The sequence below is a fragment of the Gloeophyllum trabeum genome (assembly GCF_000344685.1).
Source record: "Gloeophyllum trabeum ATCC 11539 unplaced genomic scaffold GLOTRscaffold_00003, whole genome shotgun sequence".
Classification (NCBI taxonomy): Eukaryota; Fungi; Basidiomycota; class Agaricomycetes; order Gloeophyllales; family Gloeophyllaceae; genus Gloeophyllum; species Gloeophyllum trabeum.
This window is the reverse complement of record NW_006920412.1, coordinates 2610309-2634341: the sequence shown is the minus strand read 5'-3', so window position 1 is coordinate 2634341 and position 24033 is coordinate 2610309. Positions and strand designations below refer to the sequence as shown.

Genomic DNA, 24033 nt, shown 5'->3' with positions numbered 1-24033 from the left:
CCATCTGCCAGAGACGAAGGCCATGTCTTCTTGTAATCTATGGGTTTAGAGACTAATGACCAGCATTATAAATTGATTTCGAGGAAGCATCGGCAGAATCTGAGCTCACCGTCAATCGGAAAGGAAGGGGATAAGAAATGCTGTTCGCGTGCATGGATCGGAAACGGCCCCAGGACCTGAATGAATGGATGAATTACTTCCAACTCGTGTACTGGGCAGCGTAAAAGGGAGGCCACTGACATCCCAATGTTTGGATACATGCACTTCCCACCGACTTTCTGCAGCGAGTGGCGCCTGCTTCGCGGCTCCCATGGACAACAGACAGAAGATGCTGCAGATCGTCCACTGCAGCAGCCTATATCGACTGGACAAAATGACTCGCATCGCAATTCGCAATTCGACATGCGAATGAGAAGTGATGACTCCACTTGGACCGGGGATGCACAAAAACTGTGTTCACACACACATTCTCAGCCTATTAGCAGGATTGCACTCGTCCTAACCTTGCTTCAGCACACCGGGATGACCAGATGAATCGATGACGCCCAATTCACATTGCAAGTTCAGCTATGCTAGAGTAGAAGAGGAATGCAAATAATCGACAACAGCAAAAGTACGACATTCGAGTGAGGGGATAAAATACAGCAGACAGTCTGGAAGGTGAAGCCCAGCTTGATCCTCTTTCAGGTATCATGGATGAATCATCTACTATGTGAAGGGTAATATTGCGTTACTGAGAGGAGATGCTTATTTGGTCGTCTACAGTGAAGGTCGCATCAGCAAGTCATCCAGGTCTTCGCGATCACTCTTCACTTACAGCAAAGCCGTTGGAGCGACTTGAGTGGTATGAAGAGAGGGTGTGCGATTGCGATGCCCGATAGCCTCTCGTAGAGGAGCCAAGCGTTGCATGAGAGCTCGAGGAGCTCGGGGTATTCGGAACAATAGAGGTATTCGTCCGGCTGATACGAGCAGTGAGAGGTGTGGGGGCACTGATTTGAGACTTCTTGGGTGTGTCCGTTGGTTTGCTTCGACTACTGGATAAGTTGGTAGCGGAAGCTAGCAGAGCCTTGGCAGTTCCAGGCGTAGGATTTTGGATCTTCGGCCGCTTGCCACTCGTGATGAATGGATGCCGGGAGGCAGCCTGGGGTTTCATGCGCTTTTCAGGGTCCCAGACCAAACATTTACTGATGAAGTCGACGAAGAGTTCATCGTCGCACCGCAAAACTTGCTGTAAGGTCTTCGTCCCGGGGCGCCTTCGCCGGCCTTTAGAGTTCACGACCGGTCGAGGGGCACCAGTTGAATCTGCATCTACAGTGCTGAGGATATATTTCTGTGAAACGATAACGAACATGACGTACCGAAAAAGATTCTCTTCCGAGAACTGCGATTGACGAAGTCTTTATCTGGCACTCCCAAAACCTCCATGATACACGATAGCTGTTCTTGCTCGTTCTCGCCGGGGAAGATCGGGAAGCCGGTATACAATTCGGCTAAGATACAACCCAGACTCCACATGTCAATAGCCATATGATAGTTCATGCCGAGGATGACTTCAGGTGATCGATAGAAACGGCTTTGGATGTATGTGTAGACTAGGGCGAGATGAGCGCATATACGAGGCAAATTCGAGATTTACGCATACTTTTCTCGTGTTCAAAACAGCTGCTCCCAAAATCAATAACTTTGATAGCACTCTTGGCAGGATGCTTGAGAAGGACATTCTGAAAAAGATCAGGTAGGTCAACGTCAGATCCAACAAAGGACGCCAACGCTCCCGTACCTCCGGCTTCAAGTCACAGTGCACCACCCGATGGCTTCTCATCAGAGAAAGGGATGCGAGCATTTGGCTCGTGAAGCGTCGTATCAAAGCAGTCGTAAAGCCCACGAAACCGTTGGCCTTGATCAGCTCATACAAGTTGATACTCAAGAGTTCTGTCGCAATGCACAGATGATTTCGGAAATAGAAGTGCTCCGTCATCTTGAGCACGTGGTGCTTCTCGTCTTGATCCTGCAGGCAAACATTAGCATGTATGCACTCCAACAATGGGCGGATGGGTCGCGTACCCATTTCCTCAGGTTCTCTAGGATCTTGATCTCAACCAAGGCCTGGTGGTGGAAACGCTTCTTGTTACGAATGATCTTGATGGCCACCGATTCGCCAGTGCAGTGATCGCGGCAGCGGAGCACTTGACCGAACGACCCCTTACCCAAGGTATCGACGACTTCGTAGCGGTACGCTAAGTGGTCGCCAATGACGACCTGATAGTCCCCACGGTCGTCGTCGTAACTGTAGTTGTTAGTGGGATTACTGGGCGTTGCAGGCTTTTTGTCGCTGCGAGCACCGTAGTAGTAGACGTTCGGATAGTCAAGGACTTCCTTCCGCTCATAGTCAGAGAGCCACTGAGCCTGACTGCTCCGTAGTAGGGCTGAAGACAGAGTTGAATAAAAGCAACAGAAGGCACAATCAGATACGCACCATTGGGCGACATTGGACTCGCGGGTGGAATGGGCTCCGGAAATCGGAGCAGCGCATCCAACTCCTCCTGACTAGCTCCAGCAGCGACTCTCTTCGCCTGTTGCCGCTTGATGTAGTTCATCATCTCTTCGTCGCCTGCCAATTCTTCCTCATCCACGCTACTTGGCACAGGCGAAGGAGTCGATAACGACAACCTACTCGACGAAGGGGACGCAATGGTCTGATGGATATTCTGACTATTGGATGAGTGACCCGATCTTGCACTGGGGAGCGACATTTTCGGACTAAGCAACTTGAGACCCTTTGAAGGCGATAGTGCCGAGAAACGATGATGATGTGACTCGCTTGGGGCAGCAGAAGAGACCGAGGCAACAGAAGCAGTAGAGGATTTCCGGAGACCAGAGAATGAGATCGACTCGCGGTTGGGTTTCCTGGATGAACCGGGCCCGGCCATGGTAGAAGACTGCCGAGGAACTCTGGAGGGAGACGAACGAACGGAAGCTCGGGGTGCAACAATCTGGGAAGAAGACTTGGACACATTCGATACGTCGAGCTCGCTAGTGTTGTCCATAACTCCAAACTCGTTCATCGACCCATCTGGAACAGGAGACGGATTTGCAGAAGAGCTACCGACTGCGGCGACATTGATGCTTGTGCGACGACTGGCAACAGTCGAGCTACCATTCCTCTGAGACGGCGAACCAGCGGCAGATGATCGACTAGCGATGCGGGGGATCTTCGTGGGCGTCTCCTTTGGCAAGCCAGATACCGAGTTCATCAACGACGACGGCGGGAGATCCTTGGACTCCTTGGACGTGTGTGAGTTAACCGTGCCGACGGAAGGCGAACCCGCGATGGTCGGTAGCTGGTTCCGAGTGCTGCGAAGAGACGCGTCGGACTGCTTCTGCATGGAGCTGACCGTCTGGGATGTGGCCCGCGATGGCCTCGCGGCACTCGAGCTCGACGACGAAGACGGGGAACCGGCATTGAGCTTCGCCAGGCGCTGCGTCGTCGACGGGGGGAGAGCTGAGATCTGCATGGGAGGCAAGGCCACAGGTTTGGCTTTCTTTGGCTCGGCGGAAGAGAGAGTCTGTCAAACAGCGTGAGTGATTATGTAACGACTGTCCAACGCAGTGACGCACCTTGCCACGTTTCCTGCCCATCAATACGGATATCCTGCTTTCACTGCGGTCTTTGTCGTCTTTCTTTGCTCGTTCCTTGTCCGACGTCCTCGAGCTCTCTTTCGTACTCTTGGGATCGCTCTTGTCCTGCAGACTCCTCTTCGACGACGACCCCTTCAGCAACGAACCGAGGCTCATGATCGAGGATTTCTTATGAGGAGTGGTCGGGGACAGCAATGCATCTTTCGTCGTGGTCGGTGAGTCACTATCCTTGCGAGACAGCGTTGCGGTAGTCGGGACATCCGAAGGATATGTCGGCGAAACCGACGAAGGCAAGTCTGGGTGGGTCGTTTGCATAGACTGAGAAGAAGAGCGGCGGAAGAATGGAATGGACGAAGGCGTGAGGCGCTTGGAGGAAGTACCGCGGCGGACCGAAGACGAAGGACTGAGGGGCGCCGTCTGAGGCGCAGGCATAGTCTGGTTGGTCCCACCACTCGACGGGGTTCCCGCGCGACTGGGTGTATGCATTCCAGACCCAAGCATCGGCGGCAGCGAGGACGAAGGCGAATTCCTAACTTGCACAGAGCCCACCGAAGACAGCGAAGCCAGCGACGAAGCAGAGGCCATAGCATCAGGTTGGATCGGCGACCAGGCTTCGGCGGATGCCTTCGGTTGCGCGGACGGCGAGAGCGGCTGATCCTTCGACGCTGTCTTGCGCAGCTGCGAGCCAAACGTCGCCGACCGGGGACTCACGGAGAAAGCGGGAGTTCTGTTAGATGAATGCACAGAAGTCGACGAGGGTGAGCCTGAGAGCCTAATATTCAGAGCATGGGAAAAACTCCACTTCTTCGACGGCGTCTTCTGAGGCGCAGGGGCAGAGTCGGAGGACGTGTACCCGCCCTGACTAGCCATGCTGTCCTGACGGACGACGGGAGGAGGCTTCATAGGGATAGCAGTAGCCTGAGGTATCCCGAGATTGTCCTCTGTATCAGTAGCTACCGTACTGTCACCTTCTGCCTTCTCGTCGATATCTCCGATAGGCGGTGGGAACGCCATGCTCGCAGACGACAGCGGCGGCGTCTTGAACTGGTTTAGATCCTTTGGCAAGGGCGGGACCGGGGGCACGGGCTCGTCCTCACCTGCCTCTCCGCCGGCAACGACGCCCTCCCCCGAGTGAATGCTCGACACATCGCTGCTCGCGCTGTTCCGCTTCAGCTTGCTCGAGGAGTGCCGGCCCGACGCGGCCGAGACAGACGTGACGCTGGTAGCCGCAGAAAGCGAGGTAGAGTCCCGCGAGCCGGCCGTCGTCGGTGTGCTCGTGTACGTCGTGGAGGACGCGGAAGTCCGCTTGGGGGTAGCAAAGTTGACAGTCGAGCGCACGCTCGACCTCTTGGCCAGCTTGTCCGGCGCGGGAGAGGACACCTTCTCGTCGTGGCTACCGGATGCTTCACCTGCGTCAGCAGCAGCCTCGCCCCCTCCATGCGCCGGGGAAAGCGCGTGGCGATCGATACCAGACAGTCTGTCCTTTGCCTTGTCCCGTAACCCAACGCTGTCTCTCGCACTTGCTCTCTTGGAGGATTTCGCGCTTTCGCTGCTGCTGATGCCCTCCCACTGCGAACCCTTCGCTGCCCCGGGTGTACCAGGACGACTTGAGCTACCTGGCCGACCTACACTCACGCTTGACCTAGCTCGGGCACTTTTGCCAGAGAGCCCGTCAAGCTTACGTAGAGCCTCGGCGGTTGCCTCGTCGTCCATTCCGGACCAGCCCTCCTGAGTTCCTCGAAGCAGAGAGTGCGCAACATTCGGCGAGGAATGCAGATGGCTCTCCCTGGATGAACTGTGCTTGAGGAACTGCTGGATAGAAGAGGTCGACGGCGAAGGCGGGAGGTGAGAAAAATCAGTGGTATGCACGCGTCGGCCGTGGTGGGGCTCTGCTAGGTTCGACATCGAAGAGCTCGCAGACGTGTGCCGAGAATGCTTTGACGGCTTTGAAGAGACAGACTCTCGGTTGAGCGCCGATGCTTTCGGAGTAGCACCATTACTGAAGGATCCGCTGTCTCTCCGCCGCTCCCTGGTAGCCCTGTCACGTTCCCGGGGACTGGCAGAAGGCAAGCCAACACCAAGGCTCCGATGCCGACGCACAGACGCCTTTTCCTCCTTGCTTTTATCCTTGACCGACGCAGGCACCGACGCGCGGGAGCCCTTCGAGAAGATGTCGCCCGACTGGTCCATCTCAAATTCGTCCGACGTGCGCTTCTTGGTGCGGTGCGCGCCGGTCTGAAACGCGCTCGGGGGCGAGGACGTCGCTATCGCAACGCCGTGCTCGTCGACCTGCTCCGTATTTTCTGAGCCTTGTTTGCTGGCACGGGGGGTGTCCGACGCCAGCGGGTTCCTCGGATAGAGGATCTCCTCCCCGCCGCTTTCCTCCGCCATCGACCGCCGGGGACGGACGGCGCGGGAAACGGGCTTCATCTCCTCCAGCTGACAGGAAATCAGCAAGAGACGTGCAAAAATGACAGTGACCTTACCTCGGCCGAGTCCTCCAGCTCGCCGTCGATTGCTTCGATCGTCCAAGGACTGCCGGGCTCGTCGTCGTTGTCCGGACCTTCTCCGTTGATAATGCTATACTGCTCTTCGTGATGTGCTGGAATCGCTACCTCCGGCGACTCTGCCCGCTCCTCAGAGTGATTCCGCCCGCTGCGCGCCCATCGAGGAGTAGCGAGCTCGCCGACCCCAATAAGGGCTTTCCTATCGATCGCTGCGGGATTGCGGGCGGGCGTGATGGGCTCGCTCTGCGCGACGGGCTGGGAGTCGGGCGTCTTGCTCAGAAAGGGCGGCAGATCGGGCACAGGGACAGGCGCAGGGGATTCTGCGGGGGTGTGCACGCCGAAGTAGTACGGGTCCAGAGAGGAGGTCGCAGAGGCGGAGCGGGGCTGTTCGGGATCCGTCGCGGCTCCGCTGTTGTCGTTTGCAGAAGATACGTGGAATCGAGGCTAGAGTGGTAGTTGGGATAGGGTGTGAGTATAACTGAGGAGAGGCATACCTGTTGTTGCGCGTGCGGTTTGCGAGCGTCGGCGCCAGCTGCGCGTTCGTAGCGGACGTCGCCGTCGGACGCGGCGTTGGGCTCGGTGAGCGCGAGCGCTGGCGGGCGATCTCTTCTCTTCGAATATGCCTTGCTAGACGCCACTTGAGCGGTGCGAGGAGAGGGCGGGGCAGACATGAAGAGAGGAAATCAAGGAGCGAAAAGAAACGAGGGACGGAAGAAAAGAGAAATATAAATACTGATATGAGACAGAGGTGGACGTCGTTTGGGCGGGCGAGACTGGGGCGGATGTCGAGGTGCACGGACCTGACAACGCAGAGGACGTTCAAAGTCGAGCGTCGAGCGGTTGAGGCACGAGGACGGCATTTGGCTTTGTTTGGCGGGTGGCGCGGCTGTGAGTGGCTTCAGTACAAGTTACTAGTATAGTTGCTATTAGTTATCGATGCCTCGGTGCACTGCGGAATCAGTGTCAAAAGACGCATTGTGTCACGAACAGCCTGGACTCGTATTAATTCGAGAATAAACTTTCATACAAAGCGTGTTCCGCGAGCGTGCCGCGGTCTGCGAATAGCGGGGCGTTACTCACTCCCAGGCATGATATTGATATTGAGCGGAGTTTCAATTCTATAGCGGGCAAGCTCACGTGGCCCATGAACGACCCTCAGGGAGTTCCAGGATTATGTATTTGGGTCGAAACCGTCAGAAAACTCACTTAAATATAATGCTATAAAACTTTGTATAGTCTCAATTTTTTATAATCGCGTCCCGGCCGCCATGTCAGCCTTGTTGCTGCGAGCGCGAGGCGGGCGTTGCCGAGCTCATTAGCGAGGTTCGAACTCCGCTCAATATCATGAACAAGCTGTATACCTGTATATAGCCGTTCAAAAAATCTGATACTTTTATGCGATACTCTATCCTGAAGTAAAGAGTGTCCTACATACTTGTGGCGAGAGGTACACAGCCGGAAAGCTCGCAGGCGAGGACTTTCAGTCGCAGCCACCGCTGATCTTGTGCGGGGTTCTAAGCGTGGGAAATGTGCACCGAGCGTCTCGCATTCGACATCGCAGTCAGCGACTACGAGGTGGAAAGCATGTTGTGTACTATGAATCCTTCAGAAGATCTCTTACTTGTAGCTACCTGAGCCATGTAGGTGTTGTAGGCAATCGGTAGGGGGTATTTTCTTAGTTACTCAGTCAATACCAGGTCGAAGACCAGGGAGAAAAATGAAGTGCACATCAAATTTGCGAGAACCAGAATCCTATTATAATAGAAATACATCTCCTGCCTCACAGGCGAGCAGCGGGATGTTGCATGACTAGCTCATGAGCAAAAAGCAGCCTTCCAGCCACAAATAGCCATATTTGGATGTTGCCACATGGCTCCCTGAGCCTTCCCCCTTTTTCTTTTTTCTTTTTCTTTTTCTTTTCTTTTTACTGCAGTGGTATCATTATCGAGCCCGAATAGCTCTGGCGGAGAACGCGACCGGACTTTGGCAGGGCGTGCAATAGCGCCTATCAGATGACAAGCACATAAAATAGCCATGCCAGCCCGTTTGCTCGCACCGGTCTCCTTTGGCGCTCGACGTCGTTGGCCGCGACATTGGCCCCAGCGAGTCCGCGCCCGACGCCGTCGACGACGCCCGCGTCTCTGCGTCTTTCCATCGCCGCGCCGCCGGCCGCGCCAACTCAGATCTTCGCACCGCCCAGCTCAGCGAACCCGCGCCCCCTCCACCCCGTACGCCAGCCGCGACTGCTCCGCTGCCTGCCTTCACTGACGCTTCTTATGCTGCCAGTCGCCCTCGCCGTCGCCCGCAACCCCGGCGTCCATTCTAGGCGTTTATCCAGCGTCGGGAACGCCGTTCGCGCCCTGTCCGTTATACTTGCTCCCCGCGCGCCCAACTCGCCACCCCACAGCGGCCCTGTCTTGACATGAGCAGCCCGGGCAACGATGCAGCCGACGACCGCCCGCAGGACTCGCCCGTGTCCCACGACGCCCTCCAGCCCCAAATGACCATGCACCCCGTCGCTTACCCCGGCATGCCCATGCACATGTACCCCTTCCCCACCAACATGTCCCTCTCCCAGCCCCTCCGCACCAAGCGGCGCCAGGTCAAGAACGCCTGCACCAACTGCCAGAAGGCCTGCAAAAAGTGCGACGACGCCCGGCCCTGCCTCCGCTGCGTCAAGTACGGCATTGCCGAGGAGTGCGTCGACTCGCAGCGCAAGGAGAGGAAAAAGGGGATTAAGCGAGGACCTTACAAGAAGCGCGATGGAAAAGGTGAGTCGCGTCCCCCCTTCCTCACCTCCACTCTCTCCTGTCGACGAGTCTAATACAACCGGAGCGCGCGCAGGCAGTTCCACTTCAGACCGGGCGGACTCGCCTGGCACCTCGGCCGCGGGCTTACCACCCGCCATCGCGGCCGCGATGCCTCCCGCCCAGATGTCATACATGCCCATGGGCTTCGCCCCTGCTGGCTTTTACCCGCCGTACCCGCCGGGATCCTCGCCCAAGCCCGGCGAGGCCCCTACGTACATGCCCCCCTTCTACTTTGCCCCGGTAGCAGTCCCCCCTCATTTGGCTGCTCCCGCTGGGCAGGAGGGCGAGGGCGCGGTGTACCCAGTGGGCACCCAGTTCTTCTCGGCGCCCATCCTGGCCACCCACTACGGCCAGCCATATGCGCCGTACATGATGCCGCATAATGGCCAGGTGCCCGTGCCTGCGGGCCCCTTTGCGGCCTACCCGGCCATCTATCCCAAGCCGCCCTCAACTGGTGGTCTAAACGGTGAAGGGTCCTCAGGGAGATCGGGTGAAAATGGTGACTAATGTAGGTTGGTCTGCCTTTTCCAAATACATGTTTTGTTCTTGTTTTCTTTTCTTGCTTGTGACCTTGTATATTGCTTTGCTTCTGCTGTATTATGTATGTTCCAAGGGCATATATTGCTGTTGTTTTGGATATATTCTTGATGGATGCTTTGCTCAGCCTAGCTGGAATGTTTGGATAAATGTATCTTGTGTACTTGGACAATATACTATGCCATTCATATCTGTCTTTACAAGGCCCAAAGAACTCTTCAGGTGACATGATATGCTATGTTGTTGACATTGCTCTCGCTGACTTCACGACGAGTCCGCGACACTAACTCCGACGAGCCTTTCGCCGCGGAGGTACGATGTACACAGCGTCGTCTCTCAATGTTCAGTCATTCACAGTATCACCTGAAGACTTTATTGTGCAACATATTCCCTGTTACTCTTCGTTGTTGACAAAGTGCACGAGAGACGGGCGGATTGGATTGGTGACATGCATCCGTCCTTTCACGGCGAGGTGCAACCTGCAACCGTTCGCGCACTTACCGCCCGTCGGGCTCGGCCCAACAGCACTCCGGAGGACCCATAGTGGAACTAGTACCTCTCCCATTCGACCGTGCCAGTAACCACGACTCGTACCCGAGAGAATGGCCACGAAGTCGGACAGAAAACTGGTTGTCTTGCACGAGTTGCCCGATGACTTCCAGCGCCAGTCACCACGAGGAGGGCTAGGTGCTGAGATTATAACGGTGGGAGTATCGGCGGTTCCTCTAAACGGCGTTGGGTATCCGGGTCCCAAAGATAGTTGATGTACGCCGGCCCTACAAGACAAGGTTCGTAAAATAGGTGACTTACACGAAGTAGCTGTACTCGGCCGCCCGCTCTCGATTCTCCGATGCGAATCAGGCAAAGGGAAAGCACCGAACGCCCATGACGCGTTCGATAACGTTTCATGTACTGTGTTATGAGCGTTCGATGGGTACGAAGTTTGCGCTTACCGTTCCCATAAATTACACTTTGCTCGTGTAGATGTCACAAGACTTCCGCAGGGCCCCACGCCGTATACAAACTTAGTACCTGTCCCAACGGGTGGACTGAGCGGTCTTCTTATCAAGTTCAAACTGTCAGCCTGCGGCATGCCAATCGCGTACCTGCATGGGCGATGACCCTGTTCATCACATTGGACGCTTTTACGACGTGCTGTGTATAGCGGCTCTTCTTCCAAATTCCTCATGTCTCACAGAGGAATGAAAAACCCGATGTAAATGGGCGCCCAGGATTCATGCGGATCTTGCAACGTGTCCTAGGACCTGTACACAGCAACATACATTATTACAATATCACGGAAGTCGTGTCCTTGTCAGCATACCGAATCCAACCGCTAAAAACTCAACTTCGGCGCTCCGCGTGAATGACCTCGTAGAGCGATACAAAGTTCATACCCGCTTCGTTGTATCAAACCCCTTGATTTTTGAACGGCCCATAGTGCTATCCGAACGGCAGGTGCTTATTAATGACTGTCAAATACAGCGTGAACGCGGTGCACATACTTTGACTTGAGCCATAGACCGTGCCGCTGCATCAGTGGAAGATGCCGCCCTCAACAGGCATATTTCAACGACTTCTCCGCCCAGGCGCTGAAGTTGCACCCGGCAATCGATGCATCTCACCAAGCTCCTCACCCTGCACCATAATCAGAAACTTGAGCGTAGCCGCCGACCTAGTGCTGGCTGCACCTTCAGAGTGGCCTTCCATTGAACTTTGGTATGAGGCCGTGCGGACATAGTTAGGATCGAATCGGAGATGCCTCGCTGAGTTAACGCGGAGACCGCGCGAGCTGGACTGCGGTCACCGGCAGATCCAGCCTGCCACGGGTCGGCACGGTGCCGGATCTCCTGCTGCTTTTGCAGAAGCGAGTATCCCACCACGCACATGCCTTTTGCACAGCTCCGCAGAAGCTGTGTGGCTACTGTAAAAGCTCAATCGTGCAGGAGCATCATGGCGGACCTTGTCTGGGCGTTCGCTGAGTACAGCGGGGATTCCGCGATTGATGGCACAGGAACGAGGGCCTACCTCGAGGACTTCCATTGTAGAGTCTTGTTGGGGCTCGTTCTTCTGTAGTATGCCTTTATTTCCGTAGCCTTCACTAGCTCAAACCTTGTAATGAGATATTAAGGACACAAGTTGCTTGACTCACGGAAGAGCTTGACATAGAGGTACTTAATCAGGCGAGCGTATTGATATACTCAAACAGCCAGCTGAGTGGGATATGTTGTGCGCGTATCGCAGACCCCTAGTAGAAACGTCCCCGTCCCCAGCTTCAGGAGTCGCAAGTAGTGTGAGGTGTACACTTACACGTGAGGGGCAATCGTCGCTGTGGAAGGAACCGAAACGGATAAATTATACCTCTGCCGTACTTGGATTCGCCTAATGGAAAGACAATTTATGGAAAACCAGATTTATAGTCTTCAACTTGTTTCAGCAGGCATGTAGACAGCCTCAAGCAAGCGGCCTCTTAATCGCAGTTGTACGCCAAAGCCGTTGGTGGCAGAATCCGAAATCTCGGATGCTTTGAAGCCGCGGAGTCCTTTGCCACCGCGTACCAACCTCAACTCAACCTCACTTTGTCTCGAGCTCGGTATTCGCTCGGTTTCCCAGTACAATGTCCACTGAATCAGCACCGAAGCGCCGTCGCGTAACTCGCTCGCCGTCCCCAGAGAAATACTATAACCTAGACGAATCGTACGAGCCTTACGTTCCTATCGCGCAGCGGCGCCAGGCTAAACTTGCCAAACTCTCATCTTTGGGCGCCGCCTCAGACAAAGAGAAAGCCAAACGGGCGCAAGAAGAGGCGGACGAGCGTGCGGATGAAGAAAGGGAGGAGGAACTGCGGAAGGAGAAGGCGAGGAGGGAGCGGACGTTGCTGATGGAGGCGCAGGAGGTGCACAATCGGAAGGCGGCAGAAGGTGCGTGTTGGAGTTACTTGGACGATCTACGGCGGATTTGCTTAACTGTGTAGATGCGCAGAAAACGGAGGTTGAGAAGGCGGAGGAGAAGGATGCTGAGATTCTAGCGGCAATTGCTGCTCGTCGGAAACTGGCTTCTGATCTCGAGCTGGCCAAGGGTATCCAGTATACAGAACCTCTGAAGACATCGTAAGCTGCTGTTAAGCTCTCGCGTTGCTGCCAATACTCACGCCTTTCCCGACAGATGGCGTCCTCCAAAGTATATCCGAGAAAGACCAGATGAAGAGAATCGACGGCTCCGAGAGAAATATCACATTGTTGTTGAGGGGGAGGATGTTCCTCCGCCCATTGAACACTTTCAGGTCCGTGTATGTTGGCATCTCTCAAGTATCGCTACTCATTGTGAATATAGGATATGAAGATTCCTGATGCCTTGCTCAAGTTCCTGAAGTCCAAGCGAATATCCATGCCCACTCCCATCCAATTACAAGGCATTCCAGTAGCGTACGTACACCATTGTACTACAGCCTGGACGACAGAATCTGAACTTCGAGATAGGTTCTCCGGACGTGACATGATCGGCATTGCCTTCACTGGCTCTGGCAAGACCTTAGCTTTCTGTCTTCCACTCATCATGTTTGCCTGTGAGGAAGAGGCCAAGTTACCCCTCGTCAAAGGGGAAGGTCCGGTCGGCGTCATCCTGTGTCCATCCCGAGAACTGGCTTCGCAGACGTACGAGAATATCTTGCAGTGGACAGACGCGCTTTCGCGGGAAGGGAAGTACCCGCGGCTCAATACTCTCCTGTGTATAGGAGGAATATCCATGAGCGAGCAGAGTCACGTCCTGAACAACGGGCTGCATATTGTGGTAGCGACACCCGGTCGACTCATCGACATGTTGGAGAAGAAGCGGTTCACTTTCAACAACTGCAAATATCTCTGCATGGACGAGGCAGATCGCATGATCGACCTCGGTTTCGAAGACGATGTCCGGAATATCATGAGCTTTTTCAAGGTGTGCACGTTTCTTGCATGCCTGGCAGTTTGCTAAATAGATGTACAATGTAGCGGCAAAGACAGACGTTGTTGTTTTCTGCGACCATGCCTAGAAAGATCCAAGACTTTGCGCAGCAGTCTCTGATCAAACCTGTCTTGGTGAACGTGGGACGTGCGGGTGCAGCGAATTTGGACGTGTTGCAGGTTGTGGAATATGTCAAGCAGGAAGCGAAGATGGTTTATCTTCTGGAGTGCCTGCAGAAGACTGCCCCTCCGGTGATCGTTTTCAGTGACAACAAGAATGAGGTTGATGGTGTGTTACCTTGGCGTCGTCAAGTGCCGTTCTGACCATCACATTTAGATATTCAGGAGTATCTGCTATTGAAGGGTGTTGAAGCAGTGGCTATTCACGGGTCTAAATGTTGGTAGACCTTGATCGTGATAGGTGTATCGTGCTGATTATTTTCGATAGCCCAGGAAGAACGGCAGTATGCCATCAAGGCGTTCAAGTCTGGGGCAAAGGACGTCATGGTCGCCTCAGGCGTCGCTTCCAAGGGTCTTGATTTCAATGACATCCAGCATGTCATCATTTTCTCTATGCCAAAGGAAATCGAAGACTACGTCCATCAGATCGGACGTACGGGACGTAGTGGAAAGACTGGGATAGCGACGACATTCGTCAACATGAATACCCCGGAGCAAACGCTGCTGGATCTGAAATACCTGCTGATGGAGGCTGGGCAAAAGTTAGTGGAACCTTATTTATGCCTGCAGGAGCTAATGGAGATTTCAGAGTTCCCCCCTTCCTGCTGACCATCGACGACCCTCGTGCGGTCCAAGGAGGGTCCCTGAAGGGCTGCCCGGTCTGCGGAGGTTTGTGCTCTCTGCTCTCGTATCTTTTCGTGATGGCTAAGTTGCGTCACAGGTCTGGGCCACAGCATCTCCAACTGCCCGAAGCTGGAGGACACGCAGCGGCGGCAGATGGCGTCGCACAGATCGAACGTCGATACTGGCGGCTACTGATACTTGTCTTGATGTACATTACCTGTTGCGTATTGTTTTCGATCGGCTGGGGCAGGCGCGTGTCGCGGGCCCGGCTTCACTTGACGCGTGTTGTTGTGTGACTCGGAAACTGCATTTACCACCGTCTCTACGCTGTGTACGACGACCGCGACGCGCCCTGGAATGTGGATTCGGCCGCCCGCAGCGTATTTGGGGACACAGGGGCAATAATGAATGCGTCTGGCGGCTGTCAGTCGGCGCCTGACATGGACCCACGAAACGAAACGCGTCGCGTCAGTCACGTTGACGACCACCACCCAGCATTGTCCCTTCTGCTCGCTCTGCCACTCGCCGCCGAATATCTTTGTTTCTGTCTGCTCTGCTTGCTTACGTTCACGACTACGATACATCTACCAGTCAGTCGCAACGCTTTCCACGTCGTTTGACGCGTCGAGCAGCTCAACGTCGCGTCTGCGCAGCATAATATCCAGAACCCACGCCGCTCGTGTACAACACTCCCTCAGCCCTAGATGTCAGCGCCGCCCCGGAGACCAGACGTCAAGAAGAAGTTGGTCGTGGTTGGAGACGGTACGCTGGACCATGCAGCACGATGCGATCGAGATCGTGCTTGATGTACCCCTAACACACAGGAGGATGCGGCAAGACGTGTCTGCTCATTGTCTACGCGGAGAACCGCTTTCCCGAGGTGCGGCTCCTCTTGTCTAAGTCTGCTCGCGTGCTGAGTGTGATTAGGCTTACATCCCCACCGTGTTTGAGAACTATGTGACGCAGGTGCCGTACGAGGGCAAGCTCGTCGAGCTTGCGTTGTGGGATACGGCGGGCCAGGAAGAATATGATCGATTGCGACCACTTAGCTACCCCGAAAGCGACGTGATCCTGATCGTTTTCTCAATAGACTTCCCCGTCAGCCTTGCAAACGTGCAGGACAAGGTGAGTGTGCCACCCAGTCTCGGCATGCCACTCAATTCATTATCACGCGCTGGTACCTACATAGTGGTATCCTGAAGTTGCACACTTTTGCGAGGGCACACCGCTCATCCTCGTCGGCACGAAAATCGACCTGCGACGCGACGATCAGACGCGGCGGATGCTGAGCGCGCAGGGCCAGACGCCGGTCACGTCCGAGCAGGGGATGGCCGTGGCGAAGGAGATCGGCGCAAAGTACCTCGAGTGCTCCGCAAAGACGGGCGTCGGCGTCCAGGAAGTGTTCAACGCCGCGCTGAAGGAGAGCATGCGCGGGAAGTGGGTCAAGCGCGTGCGGAATCAGCGGTGCGTGGTGCTATGATGGGCGCGGTGCTTAGGTTTGGCTTGGTATAATATACGGTCTGCTCTCGTCTCTCGCATCGTCTTTGGTATATAGCCGTAATATCTCCCCTTTTCTGCGTCACCTTCTACAGTCACTATCGCCGGCACGCAGCAACACATCAAGCATCCGACATGTCAACTCAACTCTTGTATCGTTCGGGTTTGGATTGGGACGCCATGCGCCGCGCGGCGGTGACAAATGTGTACACCAGGAAGAGGAAGGCAGCGAGCACCGCGGCTGCTGTGCCGGTTTCGACGTACGGGAGGTGGTTCGGGTTCGCTACTGGGATGCGCAGGGTCTCTGCTCGGGGTGTGTTGGGCGCGTCGAGGGACGGGTGTATAGGGATTATGGACGCTGCAGTGTAAGAGTCTTTCATGGACGAGTCAGTGCTATCGTGTGTAACTGCGATTATCCGGCGAATAAGTACAGAAATTCCTCGGACGAAGGGGGTGACTGACTGTGGCAGCGCCAAAATACGTCTGGCCATGGGATAGGAATGTCATGGTAGCCAGATGGAGACGGGTTTCCGTATCGTGCGTGGAGGGGGACTTGGACTGAAAGTACCGAGCCTTCCGTGCGGGCTTTCTTGGTAGTCACGTCAAGCGAAAGCGTCTGGCCCTCTGGTGAGACTGCAGAGACCGGCAATTCAACATCTAGCAACCCTGTCAGATTGAAAGAATAAGAGTCTGCTTGCTGGTCCACCAGCTCATATGGATCGACGAAGACGTCGGGTGGAAAGACATGTGTGACGTGCAGTGTGCAGTGGGTGTCAAGCAGCGCGTCCCCCAGCCGGACATTGGTGGTATAAGTTGCGTGAAAGCTTTGCTTGGGTTCCAAAGACGAGATATACGAAGCTGCCATCGTTCCAGCGTAGTAAAGCACAATGTACTCAGTGGAATGCCTTTGGTTAACATGAGATCGAAAAAAGATCTCGTTGGCGGTAAGGCCCGACGCGATACTGTGGAAAGGCGCAATGCACTATCATACTGTCCCAGATTATATACTCAGCACACCGTATTAACGCAGACAGCGGATCGTAAGATACAATATACGGCATGGTCAATAAACATCACTATACCCCATACGCTGCAGCCATATTAGCGTCTCCGTTTATACATCCCTCCCTCTCGTCTAACACACCATTTAGCCGACCATATCAATACACACCAAGAACAAAAACTCACCCAGCTTCCTTCTCCACCTCTTTCATTTTCTCCCTCTGCAAATCCCGCGCCCGCTCATTGATGTCCGCAGCCTCTTGCGTGTCCGGGAAGCCGATGTCCCAGTACCCAGGCGGCGTGCGCGGCGCCGCCCAGTGGTGCCGGTGCTTTGAGATCTCGTTGCGGTGCCGACTGGTGCTGGGCGTCGCGGGGAGGGGCTGGTCGTTCCACAGAGGAGGGGCAGGGCGCGTGGGGAGGGGCCCAACGCCTTCGTAGTACTGCGGGATGGTTAGAGGTGGTTGGGAGGGGCAGGGAAAGCAGGAAGTGCACGCACGTCACGACAGCACTCGCAGTCCCCGCCCTTCAGGTGTCTTCGTTCTTCTTTGTTACGAACGACGGCGGAGAATTGATAGTTGACGCCTCCGTTTTGCTCGGTGTTGATCTCGAAGAGGGCGTTGATGGTCGTGTCGGCGTCGCTGTACCGGGTGTCAATGATACTCTTGCTGACGCACGAAGTGGTGCTTACGCTGGGGTAGACGGCTGCTCCTTGCCTTTCACCGTTGAGCCAGACCCCGCAAATCCGACGGATGACGAAGTCTTCTTAGGTTTTGTGGGTGTGTTCTCCTGCTCGCGGGTCGTGTCCGCCAGCGGTCGACGTTTCGTTGGAGTACTGTATACCGGCTGCTCATGCGTCGATGCTTTCCTGGGGCTGGGGGTCCTGCGACGAATGGCCTTGGCATCCTTGATAGGCGTCGAGCAGTCCACAGCCTCTATTTCGGAGATGCGCCGCTTCTTCCTATTGCTCTTGGCTACATCAGAGCGGAGGTATGCGTTCATGTCAAAGGAAGAGGTGGGTTCTGGAGCTGCGCAGACGGACATAAGTAAGACTGCACTAGCGGGCGAATGGCAGAGCGTACCTTGGGAGTCATCTTCCGTAGCGGACGAAGCATCGCTCAAGTCATCGAGGAGCTCCGTAACATCCTCCTCTGGCTTGGGAGGGTTGACCAAAGTCTTATCCGGCGTATCTGCACGCCGGTTATGCGACATCGCTTGGCGGATTGGGAGCATACTCACCTTCTGGGACGTCTGCGCCTTTCTTCGGAGACTTCACCCCATTCTTCACCTGCTCCTTGCGCCTCCCGCGCTCCTTCCTCACAAAATGCCTGGCCCGCTTATCATCTTCGAACAGCCACTGCTTGAAGTTCTTCCACTTCTGATAGTCGGACTTGTACCTCGCGGCAGCGCGTTCCTTCACGCTCAGGAGAGCATCGTATTTATCTTGCAGCTGCTTCAGCTGATTCTGAAGCGCGGAGATCTGGGATGACGACGAGGCCTCTGGCTCGGATTCCGTCTCTTTCTCAGACGACTTATGAGCCCCAGGACAAATGGGGCATCGACACGCGCGGGTATCTAGCTCTCCTGCAGCAATAAGAGCTTGAACTTCGGCATAGTTATTGAAACCGAATGCAATTGCTAGTCCGTTTATCCGTTGATGCGCGCCGAAGAGGTCTTTCCGCAATTGATCGTTGGCCCAGGACAGACGATCAGTCTAATCAGAGGTCAGCTAACGAAACTTTTCCAAGTCTTAAAGACATACCTTCTCTTTGTACAATTTCAGGTCGGTCTGCAATTGCTTGTATCGGTCCATGTGTGGCAACGCGGAAGCAAGCAGCGGCCATGCGATCGAAGGAATACACGACGCGTTACGTAAGGAGATCATGTGATCGAATTTTTGCCCTTGCCGGCTTGCAGAATATTGCATTATATTTTGCATTTTGCACTTTGCAGTCTGCTCAAGTCTTTGGTCGCTGTCTGCGTCGAATTCCGCTTGCTACGACGCCAACATGCCGCGCGGTATTCTTCTCACCTCGAATTTGCCCCAGTTGCAAAACCTGATCAAACGGGACCCGGTCGGATATCAGGAAGAGTTCCTGCAGCAATGGAATCACTACAACAGCATCCGCCAGATATTCCAGACGAGCCCCGACGAGCAGGCGAAGCACTTTCGCGAACTTATCTCGTTTATTGCTCAGGTAGCGCCGTGCTACCCCAAGGAAACCGCCGACTTTCCCTCACATCTCTCGTCTCTTCTTCTCGACAGCCATGCCATCCTTTCGCCGGACTTGCGCAAGAATCTGGTGCAGAATCTGGTTATGTTAAGGAATAAGAATGTTATTACCTCCATCGAGTACGTGTTATAACTGTTACGGTGATATTGCCTCGCTGAAATGGCTTCGATAGATTGCTGCGTACACTTTTCCCCTTGCTGCCTCGCACCACCTCGTCGACCCTACGAGCCTCGATTCGTAACACCATATTATCTGATATCCGAAATGCCAACACTCCCTCAAAAAATCATAAACTCAATCGGGCGGTGCAAGCGATGCTCTTTGGTATGGTGGAGAAAGGCATGGAAGCCGAGGTCGTAGGTGATAAGGGAAAGGCCAAAGCAGTAAAGCCCTCCAGTGATGGCTTGGGAAATAACGGGGATGAAGCAATGTGGGCTGTGGTCCTGACGACGGAACTGTGGAAGAAGGGGATCTGGTATGGACGAATTTTTTCCTGTGCCTGTGAGTTGGGTTGCTGACCCTGCAGCAGGAACGACTCCAATTGCGTGTCGATCATAGCATTGGGCTGCTTCCACCCTGTCGTCAAGGTCCAAAGCGCGTCCATCCATTTCTTCCTGGGCAGCGAGGACGAACTGTATGAAGACGAGGACGAGGATGCTGTGCGCGACGTTCTCGAATGTATGCGCTCGTTTTACTGAGGACATCGTCAGATCCCCGACCCAAAGTCCTTGCAACACCGACGAGAGATCAACAAGAAGACTCGTAGCGGCGAGAAGAAGCTTCGAAAGACGCTAAAGCAAATAAAGAAGGTATAACTATGCTCTCATGCACAGACCACCTCCAGTCTGACCGTTCATTAGAAAAAACATCACAAGGCCGCAGAGAATAAAACCAACTTTCCGGCTTTGCAAGTTCTCAACGATCCGCAGACCTTCGCCGAAAAGCTCCATGATTCGCTAGCCCGTCACGACAAGCGCTTCTCCCTGCCCCACAAAATTCTAATCATGCAACTCCTTTCCCGCGTTATGGGCGCGCACAAGCTCTGTGTGCTGTCCTTCTACACGTACATCGTCAAGTACCTCACGCACCACCAGCTGCAGATCACCGCCATCCTCGTCGCACTTGCGCAGTCCGTGCACGACCTCACCCCGCCGGACTGCCTCACGCCGGTTGTAAGGAAGCTCGCGCAGGAATTTGTACACCCTGGTGTGGGAAGCGAGGTAATCGCCGCCGGCTTGAATTCGATTAGGGAGGTATGTAGGAGGCAGCCGTGGGCAATGGAGGAGGATCTCCTCGGAGACTTGGTGGAGTATAGGAAGAGTCGGGATAAGGGCGTTATCGCTGCTGCGAGGGGCCTTTTGCAGCTTTATCGGGAGGTCAATCCAGGGATGCTGAAGAGGAGAGAACGGGTGCGGGTCTTCTTCTGTGCTCCACTGCGCACCTTGATTTAACACACAACAGGGTAAAGAAGGCTCGAAGGCCATAGGTTCCGGCGCGCAGCCGTTGCCCTACGGTCACAGTTCGAAGCCTGCCGAGGACATCGAGGATCTTGTGGTACGTACATTTCTGACCTATAATAATTAGCGCTCCTCAAACCTGCCGCAGCTTCTCGAAGACCACTTGCGCGCCTTACGCCGCGAAGAGGGCGTCGAATCAGGCGACGAAGGGGAAGAGGTTGACGAGGATGACTGGAAGGGCTGGGATGTCGAGGAAGATTCCTCGGAGGATAGCTCGGATGGTGAGGGGTGGATAGACGTGGACTCTGACGGGGACGAGAATATAGAGGTCAGTGATAGCGAGGACGAGCAGGAAAAGAAGGCTGCGAAGGAGGACGCGAAGCCATCGCAAGGTGACGCTCCAACGCCTGCTCCTGAAGCTGGACCAAGTCGCGTGTCCAGCTTGGCCACCACTAAGGTAAGGGTCTGATCTCCCATTCGCCTTATCTCATACTCAGACCTGTACCAGATTCTTACTCCGGCCGACTTCGCGTTACTCAATGACCTGCGACGACAAGCGGCTGCATCAGCAGTCGAATCTGGCTCGGGAGGCAAAGCCGCCAAGCGCAAGCTCGCCGCGCTCGAGAAGACCAAGTCCACCGCAGCACAGACCGGCAACCTTGACTCGACAGCGTTCATCTCCGAGCTGGACATCATCGGCCCGCGCAAGAAGAGCAAGGCGGATTATGCAGAGCGCATCGCGAGCATCGAGAAGGGCCGTGAGGGCCGCGAGAAATACGGGAGCTTGAAGGGGAAGAGGAAGAAAGAAGTGGGGAGTAGCAGTACTAATCGGGAGAAGGCCAGAAATAAGCCGATTATGATGATATTGGGGAGTGGGAAGGTGAGGGGGAAGAAGAAGGCGAGTTTGAGGGAGAAGCAGCAAAAGCTGAGGAAGCATATTGACAAGGGGAAAAAGGCATACCACTGAGGAATTATACGCGGTGTGCTGCTATCTTTGTACATGTATTGACACACTCATTCTGGTGGAATTATACGTACTGTTAGAGGGCATTACAACAGGTCCTTGCTGGCACGGATGGCCATATCATATCCGAGTGCAAGATGCGAAAGTCTCGCATCGACTACGAAACCCTGCAATATCGTCAATTTCATCAGCACCTGAAAGGTCAAGTACAAAGACCAGGGTTGAACTCACCTTGCCCTCGTAGCCTGGTGCGGTACGTGAAATGTTAGCATTGTGAGATACACTAAATTATGTATTTCCCCCACCTTTGAGCTCTTCATGAAGCTTGGCCAACTCGACAACCCTCTTGACAATAAACTCGCCTTCGTCAAGCTTCTGGTCGGGGGTCTCCAACTTGTCCTCGAGAGTTACACGAACTACTACGAGCTTCATATTTGCTGTGGTCATACCTACAGGACCCAACGGTGTCAGTGGTTCCACGGCGGCTGCTGGAGTGGTTCAGCTCGCCTGGATCGCAAACCTGCAGAGGAGAGGACTCGACAATGGTATCCCCCTTGTATCCGGTCTCTTCCTCGAGCTCACGTATGGCAGCCTGCTCTGGAGTCTCATCCTCGTCAATCAGACCTATATGGGAGTCAGTGGATAGCTAGTATGCGGAAGCTTCGCCTGCCCATACCTGCGGGAAGTTCTGCACTAGTCGGTTAGAGACATGAGTGGTCCCGTAAAAGCCTTCAAGGAAGTGGGGAAAAACGTACCGACTACGTAGCTATTAACCGGGGGACGGAATTGCTCGATGATAACTGTAGATGGCGGGAATGCGTTCGTCTTCGATTTGATAATGGACAAGATCGCGACCGCTGGACGAGATATCTGGCTTAGCCCTGCGGATTCGGACAATAGGTTGAGACGAACCGTCTATCCCAGAGGATCCTCGGGTCTTCCGTTCAGCACATTCCCAGGTCCGCTACATGGTGATGAGTATTCATCGAACACATTCTGTAGCCTCAGTGTATGCGTACATCTTTGCCAGTCTGGTCCTTCCAGTTGATTCGCTTCAAGGTTATCCATCTACCCAAGGCATGTTAGACTGAACCGGCGCATCGACGACAACGCTAACTTGGCTTCCGATGCTGAGAGCTCTTCGGTCGACACAACGCTGGCAGAAGGCATCTTGGGTCGCAAAAAGTGTCTAAGATTGCAAGGTGCTTTGGACTTAGGACGGAAGAGTCTGGAGGGCCGAAAGCCTGCACTGGTGGCAAACATAGAGTTCTAAGTTGATGACGTCACGCGTCGTATATCGAGAGGTATATTTCCTTCCGACGCGTACAAACTTCAAAAGATCACGTATTATACCAGAGCGTGAATTCGACAACATGCAAGGACGAGGAACGACGAAGACAGCGAGACACGGCGCATACAATGAGTCGCAGTTCGTAAACACATAAAATTACCATCCGGACATGAGAAGCCATGACTCGAGGATTACAAGGGAGAGACTACGCAGGCGGGGATCAGTGGGAGCTGGAAGATAAAGACCATCATAACGCACCATACACGGGATGGGCGCATGCAATCGAGCATGTGCATATGGCCGCTGTGTCGCGGTTTGGGTATTTACAAGCAGGCGTCCAGGCCAGATAGACTGCTAGTTTAGTAGCGCAACAATGGGGTTCTGTATGGCCTCATCAGTGACTAGCGTACACAAGAATTCGATGTCAAACGTACAATCATGAAGCAGGCACTGCTTCGGTAGCCGTTGTGGCTGGAGTCTCTGCAGCGGGAGTCGAGGGGCTCTCACTAGCAGCCTCTTTCTGAGACGCGCTGCCTCTCCCTCGTCCCCTTCCGCCGTCGCCGCGACCTCTGCCACGACCAACACCCCTTCCTCTACCAGGGGAGGTGGGAGACTGTGGCTCTCCCTCAGTTTTGGCTCCGCCGTTGGATGCCTGTTTGCCAGAGGGAGGAACCTTCTTCCCGGAGTCCCACTCCCGAGTCTGGAGCTTGTCCATCTTACGTTGCGCGTTCTGTTCACGCGCGCGATCGACATGCTCTTGGACCTTCTTCGTTCTGGCAAGCCTGGCGCGTTCCGCTTCTTGTGTCTTCTTGAACGCGTCCTCATCTGCTTTTACGTCCTAGGCGGAGCGTCCAATGAAGTCCTGCCGATAAAACGAAGTAACTTACCGCTCGACGCTGCTTGATCTTCTCGTTCTGTTCCCTGATGCGTACCATGCGTTGAGCAAGCTCATCTTCACTCAGCTTGTCCTTTATGATGCCTCGTCAAGGTTCAGTCAGAAGGCTATTAGATCATCACTTGCCCTCTGCGCTCCGCCAGTCTTGACGCGATCTGGGTTTACATAGGGCGTCTTCTTCTCTTTCTTCTCCTTACCCTCAGCTTCCGCCTTGTCCTCAGCTTGCTCCTCGGCGGGCTCCTCGCCTGCAGCTTGTTCTACTGGTTTCTCCGGGGTTGTTTCCATAGACGGCTTCGATGCCCCAGCCTGTGGTTTAGCATTGCCCTGCTCGGCAGGCTTGCCCTCCGCTGTCTCATCTATGCGTAGATTCTCTAGGCCCAGTGAATTGGACATGGTCGACGACGGCGAAGATGAAGAGCGAGAGCGGGATGGACTCCGGGGCTGGGACTGGCCAGCCG

The 24033-nt window shown here is 54.7% G+C and overlaps 11 protein-coding genes across 11 annotated transcripts; 4 read left to right on the top strand and 7 right to left on the bottom strand.

Annotated features, from left to right (window-relative positions):
• Nucleotides 1-802: 802 nt before the first annotated feature.
• On the bottom strand, nt 803-2753 carry GLOTRDRAFT_35995 (kinase-like protein; the record flags this gene model as incomplete). The annotated part of the gene is made up of 6 exons (XM_007864687.1): nt 803-1308; nt 1359-1592; nt 1643-1721; nt 1781-2008; nt 2065-2426; nt 2477-2753. 6 exons carry the CDS (start codon nt 2751-2753, stop codon nt 803-805), a joined length of 1686 nt encoding a protein of 561 aa, XP_007862878.1.
• Nucleotides 2754-3195: 442 nt separating this feature from the next.
• Nucleotides 3196-6817, bottom strand: GLOTRDRAFT_104421 (uncharacterized protein; the record flags this gene model as incomplete). The annotated part of the gene is made up of 7 exons (XM_007865498.1): nt 3196-3284; nt 3326-3566; nt 3619-5072; nt 5160-5618; nt 5640-6078; nt 6126-6555; nt 6579-6817. 7 exons carry the CDS (start codon nt 6815-6817, stop codon nt 3196-3198), a joined length of 3351 nt encoding a protein of 1116 aa, XP_007863689.1.
• A 1638-nt stretch (nt 6818-8455) lies between these two features.
• Nucleotides 8456-9687, top strand: GLOTRDRAFT_120223 (uncharacterized protein). The gene is made up of 2 exons (XM_007865497.1): nt 8456-8917; nt 8991-9687. Exons 1-2 carry the CDS (start codon nt 8569-8571, stop codon nt 9461-9463), a joined length of 822 nt encoding a protein of 273 aa, XP_007863688.1. The 5' UTR covers nt 8456-8568; the 3' UTR covers nt 9464-9687.
• A 200-nt stretch (nt 9688-9887) lies between these two features.
• Nucleotides 9888-11536, bottom strand: GLOTRDRAFT_91921 (uncharacterized protein; the record flags this gene model as incomplete). Its single annotated transcript, XM_007865496.1, has 8 exons — nt 9888-9952; nt 9995-10183; nt 10304-10405; nt 10600-10616; nt 10690-10751; nt 10999-11085; nt 11185-11406; nt 11456-11536. 8 exons carry the CDS (start codon nt 11534-11536, stop codon nt 9888-9890), a joined length of 825 nt encoding a protein of 274 aa, XP_007863687.1.
• A 574-nt stretch (nt 11537-12110) lies between these two features.
• On the top strand, nt 12111-14433 carry GLOTRDRAFT_73027 (P-loop containing nucleoside triphosphate hydrolase protein; the record flags this gene model as incomplete). The annotated part of the gene is made up of 10 exons (XM_007865495.1): nt 12111-12414; nt 12468-12603; nt 12659-12776; nt 12827-12918; nt 12973-13429; nt 13483-13723; nt 13772-13831; nt 13883-14156; nt 14204-14283; nt 14336-14433. The coding sequence occupies 10 exons, from the start codon at nt 12111-12113 to the stop codon at nt 14431-14433; spliced, it is 1860 nt and encodes a 619-aa protein (XP_007863686.1).
• A 274-nt stretch (nt 14434-14707) lies between these two features.
• On the top strand, nt 14708-16191 carry GLOTRDRAFT_57589 (uncharacterized protein). The gene is made up of 6 exons (XM_007864879.1): nt 14708-14828; nt 14892-15000; nt 15063-15118; nt 15166-15363; nt 15428-15756; nt 15831-16191. Exons 2-5 carry the CDS (start codon nt 14943-14945, stop codon nt 15716-15718), a joined length of 603 nt encoding a protein of 200 aa, XP_007863070.1. The 5' UTR covers nt 14708-14828; nt 14892-14942; the 3' UTR covers nt 15719-15756; nt 15831-16191.
• GLOTRDRAFT_127032 (uncharacterized protein) lies at nt 15879-16600 on the bottom strand (the record flags this gene model as incomplete). Its single annotated transcript, XM_007865494.1, has 2 exons — nt 15879-16141; nt 16198-16600. 2 exons carry the CDS (start codon nt 16598-16600, stop codon nt 15879-15881), a joined length of 666 nt encoding a protein of 221 aa, XP_007863685.1.
• Nucleotides 16601-16685: 85 nt separating this feature from the next.
• On the bottom strand, nt 16686-18547 carry GLOTRDRAFT_120220 (uncharacterized protein; the record flags this gene model as incomplete). The annotated part of the gene is made up of 7 exons (XM_007865493.1): nt 16686-16870; nt 16924-17177; nt 17234-17375; nt 17426-17762; nt 17817-17924; nt 17974-18448; nt 18497-18547. 7 exons carry the CDS (start codon nt 18545-18547, stop codon nt 16837-16839), a joined length of 1401 nt encoding a protein of 466 aa, XP_007863684.1. The 3' UTR covers nt 16686-16836.
• A 196-nt stretch (nt 18548-18743) lies between these two features.
• Nucleotides 18744-21392, top strand: GLOTRDRAFT_127030 (SDA1-domain-containing protein; the record flags this gene model as incomplete). The annotated part of the gene is made up of 8 exons (XM_007865492.1): nt 18744-19087; nt 19141-19443; nt 19498-19627; nt 19679-19777; nt 19829-20377; nt 20430-20522; nt 20574-20882; nt 20934-21392. The coding sequence occupies 8 exons, from the start codon at nt 18744-18746 to the stop codon at nt 21390-21392; spliced, it is 2286 nt and encodes a 761-aa protein (XP_007863683.1).
• On the bottom strand, nt 18747-22590 carry GLOTRDRAFT_114924 (uncharacterized protein). The gene is made up of 15 exons (XM_007865491.1): nt 22507-22590; nt 22409-22457; nt 22302-22353; nt 22145-22246; nt 21897-22013; nt 21695-21838; nt 21621-21634; nt 20934-21556; nt 20574-20882; nt 20430-20522; nt 19829-20377; nt 19679-19777; nt 19498-19627; nt 19141-19443; nt 18747-19087 (listed from the first exon to the last, which is right to left on the bottom strand). The coding sequence occupies exons 1-8, from the start codon at nt 22557-22559 to the stop codon at nt 21476-21478; spliced, it is 612 nt and encodes a 203-aa protein (XP_007863682.1). The 5' UTR covers nt 22560-22590; the 3' UTR covers nt 18747-19087; nt 19141-19443; nt 19498-19627; nt 19679-19777; nt 19829-20377; nt 20430-20522; nt 20574-20882; nt 20934-21475.
• A 102-nt stretch (nt 22591-22692) lies between these two features.
• Nucleotides 22693-24002, bottom strand: GLOTRDRAFT_114923 (uncharacterized protein). Its single transcript, XM_007865490.1, has 5 exons — nt 23702-24002; nt 23568-23648; nt 23115-23518; nt 22939-23061; nt 22693-22885 (listed from the first exon to the last, which is right to left on the bottom strand). The coding sequence occupies exons 1-3, from the start codon at nt 23966-23968 to the stop codon at nt 23117-23119; spliced, it is 750 nt and encodes a 249-aa protein (XP_007863681.1). The 5' UTR covers nt 23969-24002; the 3' UTR covers nt 22693-22885; nt 22939-23061; nt 23115-23116.
• Between the last annotated feature and the right edge of the window lie 31 nt (nt 24003-24033).

Coding starts and splice junctions, on each gene's coding strand:
- GLOTRDRAFT_120223 (XM_007865497.1), top strand. CDS start 8,569: ATGAGCAGCCCGGGCAACGATGCAGCCGACGACCGCCCGCAGGACTCG. Junction 8,918..8,990: donor CAAGAAGCGCGATGGAAAAG/GTGAGTCGCGTC, acceptor GAGCGCGCGCAG/GCAGTTCCACTTCAGACCGG.
- GLOTRDRAFT_57589 (XM_007864879.1), top strand. CDS start 14,943: ATGTCAGCGCCGCCCCGGAGACCAGACGTCAAGAAGAAGTTGGTCGTG. Junction 15,001..15,062: donor GTTGGTCGTGGTTGGAGACG/GTACGCTGGACC, acceptor CCTAACACACAG/GAGGATGCGGCAAGACGTGT. Junction 15,119..15,165: donor CGGAGAACCGCTTTCCCGAG/GTGCGGCTCCTC, acceptor GAGTGTGATTAG/GCTTACATCCCCACCGTGTT.
- GLOTRDRAFT_114924 (XM_007865491.1), bottom strand. CDS start 22,559: ATGCCTTCTGCCAGCGTTGTGTCGACCGAAGAGCTCTCAGCATCGGAA. Junction 22,014..22,144: donor GGTTAATAGCTACGTAGTCG/GTACGTTTTTCC, acceptor ACTCCCATATAG/GTCTGATTGACGAGGATGAG. Junction 21,839..21,896: donor TCTGCAGGTTTGCGATCCAG/GCGAGCTGAACC, acceptor TGGGTCCTGTAG/GTATGACCACAGCAAATATG.
- GLOTRDRAFT_114923 (XM_007865490.1), bottom strand. CDS start 23,968: ATGTCCAATTCACTGGGCCTAGAGAATCTACGCATAGATGAGACAGCG. Junction 23,649..23,701: donor AGACTGGCGGAGCGCAGAGG/GCAAGTGATGAT, acceptor GGCATCATAAAG/GACAAGCTGAGTGAAGATGA. Junction 23,519..23,567: donor AGATCAAGCAGCGTCGAGCG/GTAAGTTACTTC, acceptor CGCTCCGCCTAG/GACGTAAAAGCAGATGAGGA.